The sequence below is a fragment of the Schistocerca americana genome, chromosome 7 (genome assembly GCF_021461395.2).
Source record: "Schistocerca americana isolate TAMUIC-IGC-003095 chromosome 7, iqSchAmer2.1, whole genome shotgun sequence".
Classification (NCBI taxonomy): Eukaryota; Metazoa; Arthropoda; class Insecta; order Orthoptera; family Acrididae; genus Schistocerca; species Schistocerca americana.
The window spans coordinates 625,642,722-625,658,640 of NC_060125.1; the positions used below are offsets into that span (position 1 = coordinate 625,642,722).

A 15,919-nucleotide genomic window follows, 5' to 3' on the forward strand; every position below is an offset into this window, starting at 1 on the left:
ACAGTACATTATTACAGCATTTGAGAAGGACAAAATGGAATGTAACAACTCCGTAGCAGTCCAATCCGATTGCCAGCCGCATTAGGCACACGGTCACATTAATTAATATCTATCTGGGCTGCTACCAGATCCCGATCGAGTGGGATAAGTCAGAAGATTAAACCGGAGTGTTACACCCTTGGCTTACCGTGAAAGGACTAGTGCAATTTTCGGACGAGTAGTAAAGAACAATACATAATTTTACCTTTCTTAACGCAAGAAAGTGTTTTGTCAATTTAGATCGAGACAGAGTAGGAACTGTAAAATCGCGACAAGGAACAGTGCATTTTTGAACAATACGAAGTAATAATATCTTATGATTGTGACTAAACTGTTTTTACTTGCCATATTAAATAGAACAATAGTGTCAATAAACTGTGTTATAATGTGCAAATGCATAAATCCGCGCGAAAAACTGTGAAAGGTGAACGCCAAAGAAAGACATGTGTGAACAGTAAAATAGCAAAACGAGCCAAGAATTCGTCACGAAAGTTTTTAAAGAAGTGTTTAGCGGTAGTATTTTGACTGAAATTGCTTTTTGAATAGTGAAAATCGGACAGCTTCGTGTGGACCCATAAACTGCTATGCAGACGACAATGTATTGTGGCGACGCAATTATTGATTGACGTCACGCAGACCCGTGTAGCAGTTGCACCAAAGAGCTTCGATCCGCGAGGTGATTTCACACGACATCCCACCACGAAGCGGCCGGCTGAGCGACGCGACTTCGAGACACCGAGCGCAGTCCCGGCACCTAGCGGCCAAACTACAAACTACGCCCGCCTGCAGCGCCACGGAGCGGCCGACGGAGAGCTACGACGACTTGCAACAGCAGCACAACCTCACGCAGCTCCAGCGGCAGTACAGCGCCACGCCCACCTCAAACGTCAAAACATCGCGACTCGCGGTAACGTCAGTTGGTGAGTGAAGGCGACTGGTTGACATAACATTAAATTGCGGTGTGCAGTCTTCGCGATAAATAAACAATTTTTAACTGATATTCACATTAGGACAAGTGCCCAATTGTAGTAATTTCCGAAAAATTTGCGAAGCATACTCTGAAATATAGCATACTTATTTATGCACACTGCACTGTCTAAATGGTAATTATACAGATATGCTCATTGTTTTTGGGGATTTTACATTTATAGATTTTGTGAGTGTTGTGATTATCTTGTTTAAAACATTTTTACATAAACTGTGTATGTGGAAGTTGTTATTGGAAATTATTAGGTTTTTGAGAGTTGTTGTGTTCGATGCTCTTGCATATTGTATCAATTTAGGGATTAATTGAATAATACTTCAGGTACTGTTTGATTAGTTCATGGTAATTAGGAGTGTTTTGGGTTACTAGAGGTTATTCTATATTACTTACCTGTGCATTAAAAGTAAACAAACATGTCTACTGAAGATAAGCAGGTTTGTGAGGCTGTAGTTGAAAGGAAAGGGATAGGACAGGAAGACAGAGATGATTCGGGAATCAGTGATTATGGAGTGTCATTAGATAGCCCATTAGCACATTCAACCAGTTATCCCGAGACACCGGGACAAACAATGAGAAATAAGCCAGTTTCAGAGGATGCAGATATACGATCGATGTTGGCAGCCTTGCTAAAAGAAACTAGAGAGAGGGAAGAAAAGTTCCACAAATCACTAAAGGGTTTACAAGAAACTAACGCATCATTAGAGAGAGGTTTACAAGAAACTAACGCATCATTAGAGAAAGGTTTACAAGGAACTAACGCATCATTAGAGAAGAATTCACAAGAAACAAGAGAATCGTTAGAGAAGCGTTTACAAGAAACTAACGCGTCGTTCGAGAAGAGTGCACAAGAAGCTAGAGAAAGGGAAGAAATATTTCGCAAATCATTAAAGGAAGATTTACAAGAAACTATAGTACGAGAAATCAGAACATCGTACACAAAGATGGAATGTAATCTGAAGAAGGAAATGCAGGAGTTACCAAAACGACTGAAGATGAACGTCGACGAGAGAGAGAGTAAGCTACAGAAAAATATAGACCAGGTCCTGGAAGACGTGGAGATGATGGAAGGAAAGTTAACAAAGAAGATAGAAGACGATGTTGAAGAAACTAAAACCGAATTGGGAGAAAGGATCACCGAGGTGACGCAGATGCAGAAACAATGCAACGATGCGGTTAAGGAGATGGGAGATAAGCAAAACCCATTGCCTGTCCATCTGAGAAATGCTGTAGCCATGCAACGAGGAGAAGATAACCAGTGGGTTGCAATAGAAGGTGAGGCCTTCACTTGTGAAATCAAGAAGCAGAAAGGGACTACTAATTATGATCAGTTTGAAGGAGGATTCTTGAAAAACTACTGGTCCAAAGGTCATCAATGTGCAGCACTTGAGGACCTACAACACCGCAAGTCACTTACTACATGGAGAGGAACGTCGAAAGAGTTTGCCGAGCATTTGTGGGAATTGAACGAGACCTTGGAACAACCCCTGAGTGATGACGTAATGATATCTGCGATAAAAAGAAGACTGAATCAGAAGATGCAAGAAACTGTATCTGGGAGCCTAATTAAAAATAGGGAGGCCTTGATGGAGATACTGGAACAGTTGGAATCTGTTCGATCACAGGGACGCAATCAAGCTAATGATCGAAACCGAGAGGGAAGTAATGACCCAAGGATTCACTTTAATCATTCGTCTGATTACAGAGGAAGAGGCGGAGGAACCGAAAAACTGAATGGCACTCCATGTGAGGTCCGGTCGAGAATGAGGGCTACCAGGACCCGATTAAACCTGCTAAGATATATTTAGGACATTAGCTGTAAAATGGACGTTTGAAAAAGGGAAAGGTTTATTTACATTGTGTTTTGTGATGCATTACAATTAGAATTGCATATTTCATGTCGAAGGTTATCTAAGAATGAGTATAAAACCTGTAATAACTAATTTGTAGTATAGTAATTCATATGTCCTGTGTTTAAGTAATAATTTTTGAGTGTATATGTTGTGTGTTTCTTTCAATATTGGACTAGAGAGGACTATTGCTGGTTGATATAAAAATTGTAATTTGGACAATGCCATGTTTATGAGATGTATAACCTTTTGTAAAAATTATTGTGGAGGCAGCCCACTACCGGAGTCGAGGGATTATTTGATGAATTGTAATTTCATTAATTATTTACACTGTGTGTTTGATCAAATGTAGCAATGTTTCATTCCCTTGCCGATTCTTTTTCGCCTGCGGCTCTAAAGAAGTTTTCGAGGGCGGGGATGTAAGGGGTCCGCAGGCCCTTACTACTAGGTTTGCACTCACACAGGTCGACAGGGCAACTTTCGATTAGTGTGTCGGGTCGCGAGAGCGAGAGTTGAGTCAAGGCAGTGCGTGTTGTAGGTTCCCGCGAGGCGGGCAGAGCTGAGCAGAAGCCAGCAATTGATAGAAATTACCGACAAAGGGAGTGGCCATCGCCGCGGTTCAACCCCTTTGTGTTAGTATTATACGGGAAAGTGAGAAAGTATAACTAACGGAGTGATTCAGTGATATTTATGTGTCGTTATTGAGATTCCGCGTCTACCGCGCCGGCATTATTTGGATTACAGTGTTGGATTACAGTGATTGTATGTTGCGTGTGACGATTATAAATAGCGAGGAAGCCTGTGCTGAGATTAGCCGTTATTAACAGTGTACTGACGAAGGCAGTGGCTGTCTCCTTATCTTTGTGGTTTTTGATAAGAATATAGGTTTTGTTTAGTGAAGCTGTGTTTGTTGTTCTTCTTGCCACCAAACAGTACATTATTACAGCATTTGAGAAGGACAAAATGGAATGTAACAACTCCATAGCAGTCCAATCCGATTGTAATTGGACATATCTATGTGTATCATACAAAGACAATGATATTTGTAAATTCCTTTTATGATCTGCGTTTGTCTTCCTTTGTTTTTACCTTTTGTTGGTTGGCTTTTGTAGGTTGCGGACGCATATCGAACTGAGGTCTGTTAAGAAATTGTAATTATCTGTTAATTATTACTTGAAAATGGAGTTAATTATTATTATAAATATGAGTGAATAATTATTTGTAATTTTAATTCCTCTCTCAGTAAGCATTATCTGTGTTAATTATTTCTTTCCGCTGCAAGGAGCGCAGCCATTGATAGCTATTTGTATCGCGATTTTGTCTGTGTTTTCCTTAGAAACAAATCTAATGTTTGCTTGATGAAGTCTAAAAAGTGCACAATACGAAAGTAGATTTTATAGCGTTTAATAAGCATTTTAAATATTTACTTATTTGCTCTAACAATAGAAAGTCTCTACCAATTGTCTGCCACCATCTTAACAATTATCTCAGCGGCAAATTCAAATTTAAATTAGGCAACTCTGCAGAATAAATGCCGAAGGTAATACGAATGTGTAAAAATAAATGTGCACCGGTGGTCCCGAATTCATATTAATGAAAATGATTCGGATCAGATTGGTTCTTTGAAAACAGTGCTCATAGCACGATCCTTATAAGAAACTTTTCTAGCTGATGTATGGAGCCGAAATTAATTACGCAAGAGTTGCGAAGAATATTGTTTCAGGTAACATACGTCAGTGTTGTGCGTGGCTGATATTCGGTGGTTTTAATGATCATTTTCCTGAAGATAACTGCTTCCATCTTAATCAATAGTTGTATAGAATCTGTTGTATGAAGTGTGATTTATTGACACGTACACAACGTACAGACAACATAGTATGAAGGCTTTCACGACCGGATGACATATCTTCTGGTAAACCTTCCGGGATGTAAGGTCGTGGTCCATGAAACTCTTCAGCTCCTAACGTTTCGTCCAGAGCTGCGCTGGACATCTTCAGAGGGGTGTTTCTCCTCCGGTGAGTCTTGCCGAGAGTCGGCAGCTCTGGACGAAACGTTAGGAGCTGAAGAGTTTCATGGACCACGACCTTACATTCCGGAAGGTTTACCAGAAGTTACAGACAACACTTTAACACGACGTTAACTTGGAGTTCTTTAGTAACTTGATCAAATCTTTAGCCGGGAGGAAAATTATTTAGTAATTACTCAATGTAATAAAATAAGTTTATCATTTCCATTTACAAATTAGTTAAATACCAAACCACTGAATAACACAGCAAACGCCACACTAAAATGGGTCTGAAAGTGATTGTGAATCTGTAGGTATGTTAATACTGACTGTTGCAGACAAAATTCATGTGGGAGAATGCATAGATATATCTAACTGCGAGAATCTTAAGTAAATCACACCCGGTATGAAATCACAAAATCTTATAATGAACATTCATAAAAGAAAATAATTGCTTTGAAGTAAAGTTGGTTCCCCTGAAATTTAATTAAAGAAAGAATCTCTTCCCTACACAGTTTGCCTTACCTGTGAGCAAACTGCTCTCGTGGCTATAGCCCGTCTCGATAACAGAACTGGAAAATCTAACCACAGAGATACGCAGAGGTGAAACGCGTGCTCTAAAAACATAGCTATCACTCTTGGTTCATAATTTTTTATAATGGTTTTTAAACAAATGAAAATTAATTGACTATTTGGATGTGGACAGTGACTGATTTAAATCAACTCAGTTCCAATTTCATTTCCTTAGACTTAATAACTTTTGACGGAACTTCAAAAATACTTAAGCTTTCTCCGAAGTCACCTAACAATAATCAAAGAATTACAAAAATTGAACTTAACATGTATAACCTCTCCTCAAACAAAATTCCGAAATCTATTTCTTAAATTCATTTCTGTCTCAATGGTAGATAAATTTTAGCAAAAAATAAACAGCAAAAAGTATCCTGATCTGGATGTCCCACGGACCAAGAAAACCGCTGTCGCAAATAAAACAAATTTAATCATTACCTGTAACCCATTCTTCACAATTATTATGGTGACAATGTAAAAATCAATTCTTTTTCTCTACAGAATAAATCGTCTACTGATTCATAATATAATTCCAAAAATCTCCGTTGTTTGTCCCTTGCTGCCACCAAATCAAAAATCGACTTTTCACATCTAGCACCATAGCTCAACTGACCGTCTCTCCTCCTCTCCTCGCGATCAACAGATAAATCTGGGACCGATCTTCGAAGAGCAAAGACCATGTCTGACCCATTTCTATGCAGCGCAGTATCTCTGCCCAGGCAGCGCGCGCTTGTCTAAGCAGTTCAAACCTTACGCGCTCGGTTGGAGGCTACCAACTGTAGTCCACGAAGGCTAGGCATTGGTCATCCGCCATCGACAGCTCAAGGAGGCACAGTCTGCACATCGAAGAAGGAATGATGGAAATAAAATGAAGTTTTAGGTGTGGGACCAAAATGCAAGATGAAAGAATATCAATGATACGAATCGCTGATGACATTGCTATCCTGAGTGAAAGTGAAGAAGGATTATATGATCTGCTGAATGGAATAAACAGTCTAATGAGTACAGAATATGGATTGAGAGTAAATCGAAGAAAGACGAAAGTAATGAGACGCAGGAGAATGAGAACAGCAAGAAACTTGACATCTGGATTGAGGGGCAAGAAGTAGATGAAGTTAAGAGATTCTGCTGCCTAGGCAAAAAAATAACCATTGTCGGACGGAGCAAGGACTAGCAACGGCAAAAAGGGCATTCCTAGCCAAGAGATGTTTACTAGTATCAAACATAGGTCTCAATTTGAGGAAGAAATTTCTGAGAATATGCGTTTAGAACACAGCACTGTATGCTAGAGAAACATGGACAGTGGGAAAACCTGAACAGAAGAGAATCGAAGCAACTGAGAAGTGGTGCTACAGACGAAAGTTGAAAATTAGGTGGACTGATAAGGTCAGGAATGAGAAGGTTCTGCGCAGAATAGGAGAGAAAACAGTGACAAGGAGAAGGGTAGGATTATAGGACATCTGTTAAGATATTAGGGAATGACTCACATGGTATTAGACGTAGCTGTAGAGATCAAAACCTGTAGATGAAGACAGATTGGAATACATCCAGAAAATAATTGAATACGTAGGTTGCAAGTGATACTCTGAGATGAAGAGATTGGCACAGGAGAGGAACTGGTGGTGAGCCGCATCAAGCCAGTCAGAACACGGGTGAGACACAAAAAAAGAAGGTTGGCTCTCCCACCCCAGCGCTGTGGGTTCGACTGTCTGGGAGGGAGAGAGGGTGCAAGTGGAACTAACGAAATCCGTCGGGGATGAAGTTGGCCGCATCATGATAGACAGTTCAGGAAGACTTTTTATTATTCACCAAGATAGAACAGATACCGCTGCATGTCTTTGTCCGGTGGACACAGCTTGGCGTCAACCCACAGCGTCTTCGTACCAGTGTAGCTGTGGTGTTCGTCCTTGTAGCTGTGGCTCATTTCGGTGGCGCAGCCAGCTGATAAAGCGCCAAGTAGCACCAGCTGAACCTAACTCAGCATTGTTGCAGGCAATAGTGACTGTGCTAAGTACAACCAGCTGTGGTTGGCCAAAGGCTTCATTGGTTCATCGGATTCCAGGGGTAGTCCAATGCCATCGATCCTCGGACGACGAGCAACTAGTGCGCTGACTCGGTGTAGCAGCCTCGCTATAACATGTTTTGCGACATGGTAGCTGTGGCATGCACAGCTGATTGACGCAACGATGGCTTGATGTATCATTACCGTAGTCTTGCCATACATTGACGTACGTATAGAGCGGTTTGTATGTTTTTGGCTGTGTCAGCAGTGGCATGCCTTCAAATGGCTTCAAATGGCTCTGAGCACTACGGGACTCAACTGCTGTGGTCATAAGTCCCCTAGAACTTAGAACTACTTAAACCTAACTAACCTAAGGACATCACACACAGCCATGCCCGAGGCAGGATTCGAACCTGCGACAGTAGCGGTCGTGCGGTTCCAGACTGTAGCGCCTTTAACCGCTCGGCCACTCCGGCCGGCGGCATGCCTTCAGGACGGTTAGTGTATCGCTGTATCCCGAAAATCTTTGACATCGCGGTATTTCGTCCGCGGTGGTGGCATGCTGAGGGTACTCAACAACGAGGTTATCAGTGCCCAACTCAACTGATGGAAGAAGAATGTGGTTTTGTTTCCTGAAAAGTATGCAACAGATGGTACAGTATAAAATGGAATCCTTACTCACTCTGGGACACTCTCTCTCTCTCACTCACGTTTCCACACAGAACACCAAAAAATATAGCCTCAAGGCAGTTTGTTATTAAACAGCACAACATCTAAAGTAGTGTAATAGGGGGCTGTGCTAGGTCGAGCAAATAGTAGATAGGAGATAAAGCAACCTACCTGAAAACACATTAAAATCTCCTACCTAGGTGACCACTGAGAACACCAGACATCACACAGAATCTTGAAACACAGGCAACACTAGATTCACCGTCTCCGAGTACATAGGACGGGTCAGCTGGTAGGTTGGTTGCAGCCCTCGTGGTTTGGACTAAAACACATTCTGTCAAAACGTGGTGCACGAGATTCCTGTATGAGACAAGCCCTGGATACTGGTGGATCCTCCCACCGGAAGAGGAATCCATGCATCAGAGTGTAGCACCGAAAATGTAGGTAAAATACCATCCCCACCATCAAAAATTATCACCGCTTAATATCCGTTGATAACTTGTACTTTACTTTTGATTCTGAAGCTGTATTACAGAAACTATATTTAATAAGTAATGGATGTAGTAGTTTATTTCTGAGTGTATATAAGTAATTGTAGTTACAATGAAAATACTGTAAATTGCTGGATAATAGCCATGGGTACTTTATCTAAGTGTATCGATAGCAACGACAGAATACCAGTAGCTGTGCCATTGTTTATCCTTGCGTGTGGGGAATCTCTGTAACGTTGGGGGCGGGGGTTGGCGTGGTGCGGGGGGGTGGGGGGGGGTGCTGTTGTTTATCCTTGCGTGTGGGGAATCTCTGTAGCGTTGAGGGCGGGGGTTGGCGGCGTGCGGGGATGGGTGCGTGGAGGAGCGGAGGCAATTTGCATTACGAAAGGGTGCGGAAGTGTTCGTTGCACGCTCTCGCTAACGCGGGGTGCAGCTATGCTCGCGCCTATGTAGACGCGCCCGATTCATTAACCTGCGAGTATTGAGCGAACGGTAGGAGTGGACAGGCGGAGGAAGCTGCATTTCCAACTAATGCCTGTCCCATAATTATCCGTGGCTCTGGAGACGACTTGGGATTCTCATAGAACAGCCGCAGCAGCAACAACGGCAGCTCAGCATTGTCGTTGGCTACATTGTTCGTCGTCCGCACAGCTCCAGCATTGTAAGACTGTTAAAAGAGAAATTACAAATTTAACATAGGCATCACCCAGAAACATTTCTTACACGAAGTATGGCTTACATGAATAATAGCCTGCCATAGTTAAAAGCTGTAGGCCACCTATGTTGTCGCTGTCCTCAAACATTATTCCCAAGCAGCGCCCCTTTCTTTTCCATCCAAACACAAAGTGTCGTAAGAATATGAAAACTGATTAACTATTTACTGCCAGTTTTGTGTGTTTGCTAATGACCAGTTTCAGTCCAAATTTTCTGCCTCAGTAAATGTTCATTCTTGTATTGCATGACAGAGGCTACTTAAAGTACAGTAAAATTTCACTGGCAAAATAGTAACTAAAGATACAGCACAAATTTAGAGTGCGCAGTTTCATTTATTCCGTATTTAGCTTAGCGAATGACTTCTGCTGGCTTGGTATTTATTTTATTGTTGTTATTTTAAAAGTGAAATAAATTTATCTTTTGTTTAAAGTAAATTCAATTCAGTCTTTCAATAATCAAAAGTAAATTGCTTGCCTTTTTCTAAATTTTGCGTTACTTACACTTAGTTTTTTGAAAGTAATTTTTTTACATAACAAGGTTTAAGTTCAGCCAGTCGTTTATTTAAACAGTAACTTCATTTAATTTTAGTTTCAAAATTTAGTATTTCAGAGTAACTAACTACAAACTCAGTGCTATCCGATTCATTTATTTTCTCGTGAACTGTTGTGCTGTGGAAAAGCGTAACAACCTTCTGTTGCAATGCCAGTGATTATTTGCTTAAATTTGTTTGTCATTACCTTTCTTAAGATTCTGGAGACTCATTGCCTTAGCTGGCTGGCGACCATTTAATTATTCATTTTTTAACTAATCAGGTTTTCTTTGTATTATCAGTGATTTTTGAAGTATATATTACGTGGCACCCTTTTTCTACCCTTTTCACCCTGTCCGATTCGTGAGCGATTGCACTATACTCCACCCATTTCCAAATTATCATCAGTATTTAGCTTAAGTTTAGAACAGATTCTTCCTTCAGAAGAGTCTGCCGTACACTTTCCTCCAACTTACCGGCGTTATTTTCTGTCGGTAACGATGGCGTCACTCACTGTAAAAGTTCATTGGCCATATGCGATCACTGTCAGTTATATCGCAGTCCAGTGCGCCGATTAGGAAGGGGGAGGTTACAAGAGCACAGTACCCTACCAGGAGGGGCGTTAAGAGCCGTTCCTGCCGACCCAGCGGCCGGAACTAGGAACGCCGCGGCCGTGTCTGTGGTTTCACACGCTGCAGTTTGCTGTTTCTGTTTCCTAACCACTCCACGTGGGCATTCAGAGTAATGAAGCAGCAGATGATGCGGTTAAGAATGCCTGCTTGGAAAATGCGATTCCAGATTGTGCTGCCCCCTCGCTACTGAGGCACAGGAATATGCAAGTCTTCTTCTTCTCCTTGTGCCTCTGTCCTGCACTTTCGCAGGGTCGGCATGGTTATGGTTGGATTTGGCAAGGTTAATTTAAGGGGTGGCCGGATGGACAGGGATATGCAGTATGGCAGGGTAATGCCGTCCACACCGGAACAATTACAACATTGATATTTGGACGACGTTTATCGGGGTTCTTTGACCTTGTACATCGTCTCTGATGTATCAGTTAGTTCAGAAGGCTTTTCAAAGCAAATGTCTAATGGTAAATTGAAGAGCTCTATAGTAATTTTTCAAAGTCTCTGCTGCATGAAAACGTTAATTACAACATTACTATTGTAACTCTTCAGGCTTTCCCGGCGATCTACTATTGATCAAATCAGTCCCGAAAACTCAGAAGGTGTGAAAAGTGAAATACAGGTATCACGCTTTACAAGATTAATTCATCAAAGCTATCCCTCGCGAGGTCACAATACCGGGGTAAAAATGTAATAGCCTCAAGGAGAAGGCCATTTTATTAACGCGTGATACGACAGGTAGTTCATGATTGTAGCAGTATATGAAGGGCTTATTTCAATAGTGGTACAAGTCCATCACCTCCACTTTTCTGTCTATAATGATCCTGAAAATAATGAGCCAAACAAACAGAAAGGAAAGAGAGGTTCATCTCTAGGAAGAAGCCATATGCTTGAATATTTCTGGTATCTCAATTGCAGATTTTTCAGCGTTCATTTAACTCTAGGACTCTATCTCAATATGAACAAAAATGCACTTGTACCACCATTGAAACAAGCCCTTCATGTGATAAACTGAAATCAACTGAAACACACATGTCACAGTAAAGGATGCCGTAACAGTCGAGTCAGTACACAGAGAACCGCCCTCTCGTGGCAATGCACGAGTACACTCGCCTGCAAATGATCGTAAAGATCCCGACTGCCATCCTGTGATAGATTGTCCCAAACATCTTCCGCCTTTTGTTACAATTCGGCAATGGTTCTTACTGACTCTGGAGAATGAGTAAGTTCCCACTTCACCACGCCCCATATGTTTCCAACTGGCCAGAAATCTGGCGATCTCTCTCTTCAGGACAGTTTTACACCCCGAAGAGCGCACTGCGTCGCAGCAGACGTATGTGGGACGTGCATTGTCCTGCTGAAAAACCACATCACCCTTCCTGGCGAAGAAACAGCTGCACCACGGGGAGGGGATAACAACCTTGTACCCTACCGAAGCACCAAATGTAGCCGCGTGTTGAAATTGATGGACGCCAATACCATGAAGCCTGGGGTGGGACCTGTGAGTTTGTGATCGTTTTAAGGCGGCACACGCATACTAGCAAACGGAGATAACCTACTCTAATTACTGATGACATCAGAGTGCCATTTAATCATCCAGTCGACTCTTTCACGACGCCAGAGTAACAATGATTGGTGCTGTTACGGTGTCAGTGGCACAGAGACACAAGCGATCTTAGTCCTGCTGCAGGCTGGTGGTTTCCAATCGTCGTTGGTAAAACACTAGGTGCAACATGTAACCAGATTTCTTCCCTAGGTTATGTTCGGTCGCCTACTGCTGCTCTCACAATGTGTCTATCATCATGTGCGTCTAGTTTGTGAACGTCCAGAACCTATGGGAGTGGGAATCTTCCACAGACCCCTGTTTAAAGCTGCGACACGTTATGCCCAACATGTGCAGCAACCCAACGATATGTCCCTCCAGCTTCCCGCAGGCCCGCAGTGCGAATCCGTTCAAATGGCTTAAGTCCACACTCTCTGGCCAGGCATGGTTGTACCATACAATGAATGTTGCACACACTTTTCACTTCTAAACCCTGCACAGGTACTGCCTGCAGAGTCAAAACAGAGCGTGCTCACACAGACCTCTTCAGAACCATCTGACTAGCGATGACCGAGCCAAAACTTGAGGACGTAGCAATTTTTGCGGCAAGCGTATTACGTCACTGCAAGTAAGAGGTGGTTCTGATTTCCAGTACGTCTTAATAGAACACGAGATAATTTCTAAGAGAGAAACAAATACGAAAACAGCTGATAAAGTACACTACTGGCCCTTAAAATTGCTACACCACGAAGATGACGTGCTACAGACGCGAAATTTAACCGACAGGAAGAAGATGTTGTGATATGCAAATGATTAGCTTTTCAGAGCATTCACACAAGGTTGGCGCCGGTGGCGACACCTACAACGTGCTGACACGAGGAAAGTTTACAACCGATTTCTCATACACAAACAGCAGTTGACCGGCGTTGCCTGGTGAAACGTTGTTGTGATGCCTCGTGAAGGAGTAGAAATGCGTACCATCACGTTTCCGACTTTGATAAAGGTCGGATTGTAGCCTATCGCGATAGAGGTTTATAGTATTGCGACACTGCTCGTCGCGTTGGTCGAGATCCAATGACTGTTAGCAGAATACGGAATCTGTGGGTTCAGGAGGGTAATACGGAACGCCGTGCTGGATCCCAACGGCCTCGTATCACTAGCAGTCGAGATGACAGGCATCTTATCCGCATGGCTGTAACGGATTTTGCAGCCACGTCTCGATCCCTGAGTCAACAGATGGGGACGTTTGCAAGACAACAACCATCTGCACGAACAGGGCGACGACGTTTGCAGCAGCATGGGCTATCAGCTCGATCACCCTTGACGCTGCATCACAGACAGGAGCGCCTACGATGGTGTACTCAACGATGAACCTGGGTGCACGAATGGCAAAACGTCATTTTTTCGGATGAATCCAGGTTCTGTTTACAGCATCATGATGATCGCATCCGTGTTTGGCGACATCACGGTAAACGTACATTGGAAGCGTGTATTCGTCATCGCCATACTGGCGTATCACCCGGCGTGATGGTATGGGGTGCCATTGGTTACACGTCTCTGTCACCTCTTGTTCGCATTGACGGCACATTTGAACAGTGGACGTTACATTACAGATGTTTTACGACCCGTGGCTCTACCGTTCATTCGAGCCTTGCGAAACCGAACATTTCAACAGGATAATGCACGACCGCATGTTTCAGGTCTTGTACGGGCCTTTCTGGATACAGAAAATGTTCTATTGCGCTGGCGAGCACATTGTCCAGATATCTCACCAATTGAAAACGTCTGGTCAATGGTGGCCGAGCAACTGGCTCGTCACAATACGCTAGTCACTACTCTGGATGAACTGTGGTATCGTTTTGAAGCTGCATGGGCAGCTGTACCTGTACACTCCATCCAAGCTCCGTTTGGCTCAATGCCCAGGCATATCAAGGCCTTTATTACGGCCAGAGGTGGTTGCTCTGGGTACTGATTTCTCAGGATCTATGCACCCAGATTGCTTGATTATGTAATCACATGTCAGTTCTAGTATAATATATTTGTCCAATGAATACCCGTTTATCATCTGCATTTCTTCTTGGTGTACCAGTTTTAATGGCCAATAGTGTAAATACCAGTAAAAAGATCGAAATGGAAAGGAATGGATAATTTCAAGCAATTTTATGTAGAGACCGAAAGTGTCTGTCAAGTCACATCAGAACCAACTTTTGCTTTATAAAAATTTATGTTTTTTTGTGTGAAGCAAATATCAGAGGCAGCTTGAAAATGTGTCACATGGTGACATGAGGAGTAGTGAGTTCTGAATCAAAGTTTTGGTGTTATCCTAACATTGCAGTGCCGCAACAAAATCGGCAACACGCGTCGATACCACAGACATCAGTGAAGTCTCTGCTGTCTTCCATGACCAATGGGAGGCACTCCTGAGGACACGCCTTCTTTCTCAGCACCATAGCACTCTCACACAAAGGTCAATATAGAGCCGAGCATGGACGTGCCCTGCCCAATTCGTGACCTCCGATAAAGCAGCCAACATCACCTACCTGGGGCAGCAGGGCTACTCCCCCCACCCCCTGGTCCCCGTCCCGACACCATAAGAACTTACTAGCATTTCCTTTATTAGGCACGACAATTTTTTTACGTGTTGGTAAATACTGATGACGCTTTGATATCTCCATAGCTTGCAAATGTAAGTTTATGAAGCTGTTTCTTTCTCTGATCTTCAGCTTTCTTCAATCCTTTGAGGATATTGTCTCTTCCTGTTTCGCTGTTCTTGCTCACGTCGATTAGAGTTGTAACGCCGGAAATGCATATCCTCCTATTTCCATCTATTGTACTATTATTTTTTTCCTTGTTTTGTTACCTCAAGATATGACATTTCTGTCTCTTTATATATTGTAATTGCTTTACTGTTTGGATATATTTATATTTATGCACTTATGTCGATGTATAATTGGTTTGTTTCGTAAATATTATTTGTATTTTTACGCTGGGTCTTGCCTAGGGAAAACTGCTATCGAACGATTACATCGATAGGTCGTGTGAAGACTGAAAGTGTGTAGGATCTTTGGTAGTGTGAACTCTGCCGCGTGGAGCGCGGGCGGGGCAGTGAGAGTCTGGCGGGAGTAGCGAGTGGAGCAGGTGTTGTGTGACGCTCCCGCGAGTTGCCGCGCTTTCGGGGTTTGGCAGCATGTAATTGCGCTCGACTCGCGATGATAGTTTCTGACATGGTGTCGCGGACGGGAAGCATTAGCTGGCGCACATCAAGAGCCCGTTTCGCCTGGTGACCGTGTCGAGAAGAAGGCGCGCCAACATCCAGCTTCTGCAACAGCGACGGCCGACAATGAGTGACTGTCGCCACCTCCTCGATCGACGGCTTCAAACCTTCAATCAACCAACAAGGAAGACTAAAAGCACGTAAAGTTTCAGAACTGTATGGCAGACCTCAGCTTTTCAAATTGTTCCATTTGCCTCGCAAAATTACAGCAACTTAGCATGAACCCTTGTTGCTCATTGTCCCAATTGCATTGCCAAGCAGGGTCCCTTCCTTTTCCGAAATGAACCCGAGTGTCGTTGAAATTCAAACGCCAGCATTAAAATAATATAATTAGATTTCACTGCTTTAATTTCAAAGTTCAGTAGCTGGCTACAATATTTAGGTTACACGAGCACAAATTTAGAGTGCGAGCTTTGTTACCGTATTTTAGCTTACCTGTGACTGCAGCTCAGCTTGGTACGTACTAAATTTTACTATTGTTAATAGTTCAGAATCATTTAATTCAAGTTCAAAGTTAAATCTCTTGTTTCTAAATTGCGTAGAGTCAAGTTGCTTTTGAAATGATTGTTGAGGTAGTCCAAGACTAACCGTATTTTACTGGATTTCGATGTGCTTCAGAAAGAAAGCT

At 42.8% G+C, this 15,919-nt stretch overlaps 1 protein-coding gene across 1 annotated transcript; it reads left to right on the plus strand.

Annotated features, from left to right (window-relative positions):
* The first annotated feature begins 1,437 nt into the window (after positions 1–1,437).
* On the plus strand, positions 1,438–2,829 carry LOC124623152 (myosin heavy chain, muscle-like). The gene has a single exon (XM_047148942.1). The coding sequence runs from the start codon at positions 1,438–1,440 to the stop codon at positions 2,827–2,829; it is 1,392 nt and encodes a 463-aa protein (XP_047004898.1).
* Positions 2,830–15,919: the final 13,090 nt, after the last annotated feature.

Excerpts from the sequence above, each read along its gene's own strand:
- LOC124623152 (XM_047148942.1), top strand. The coding sequence starts at position 1,438 with ATGTCTACTGAAGATAAGCAGGTTTGTGAGGCTGTAGTTGAAAGGAAA.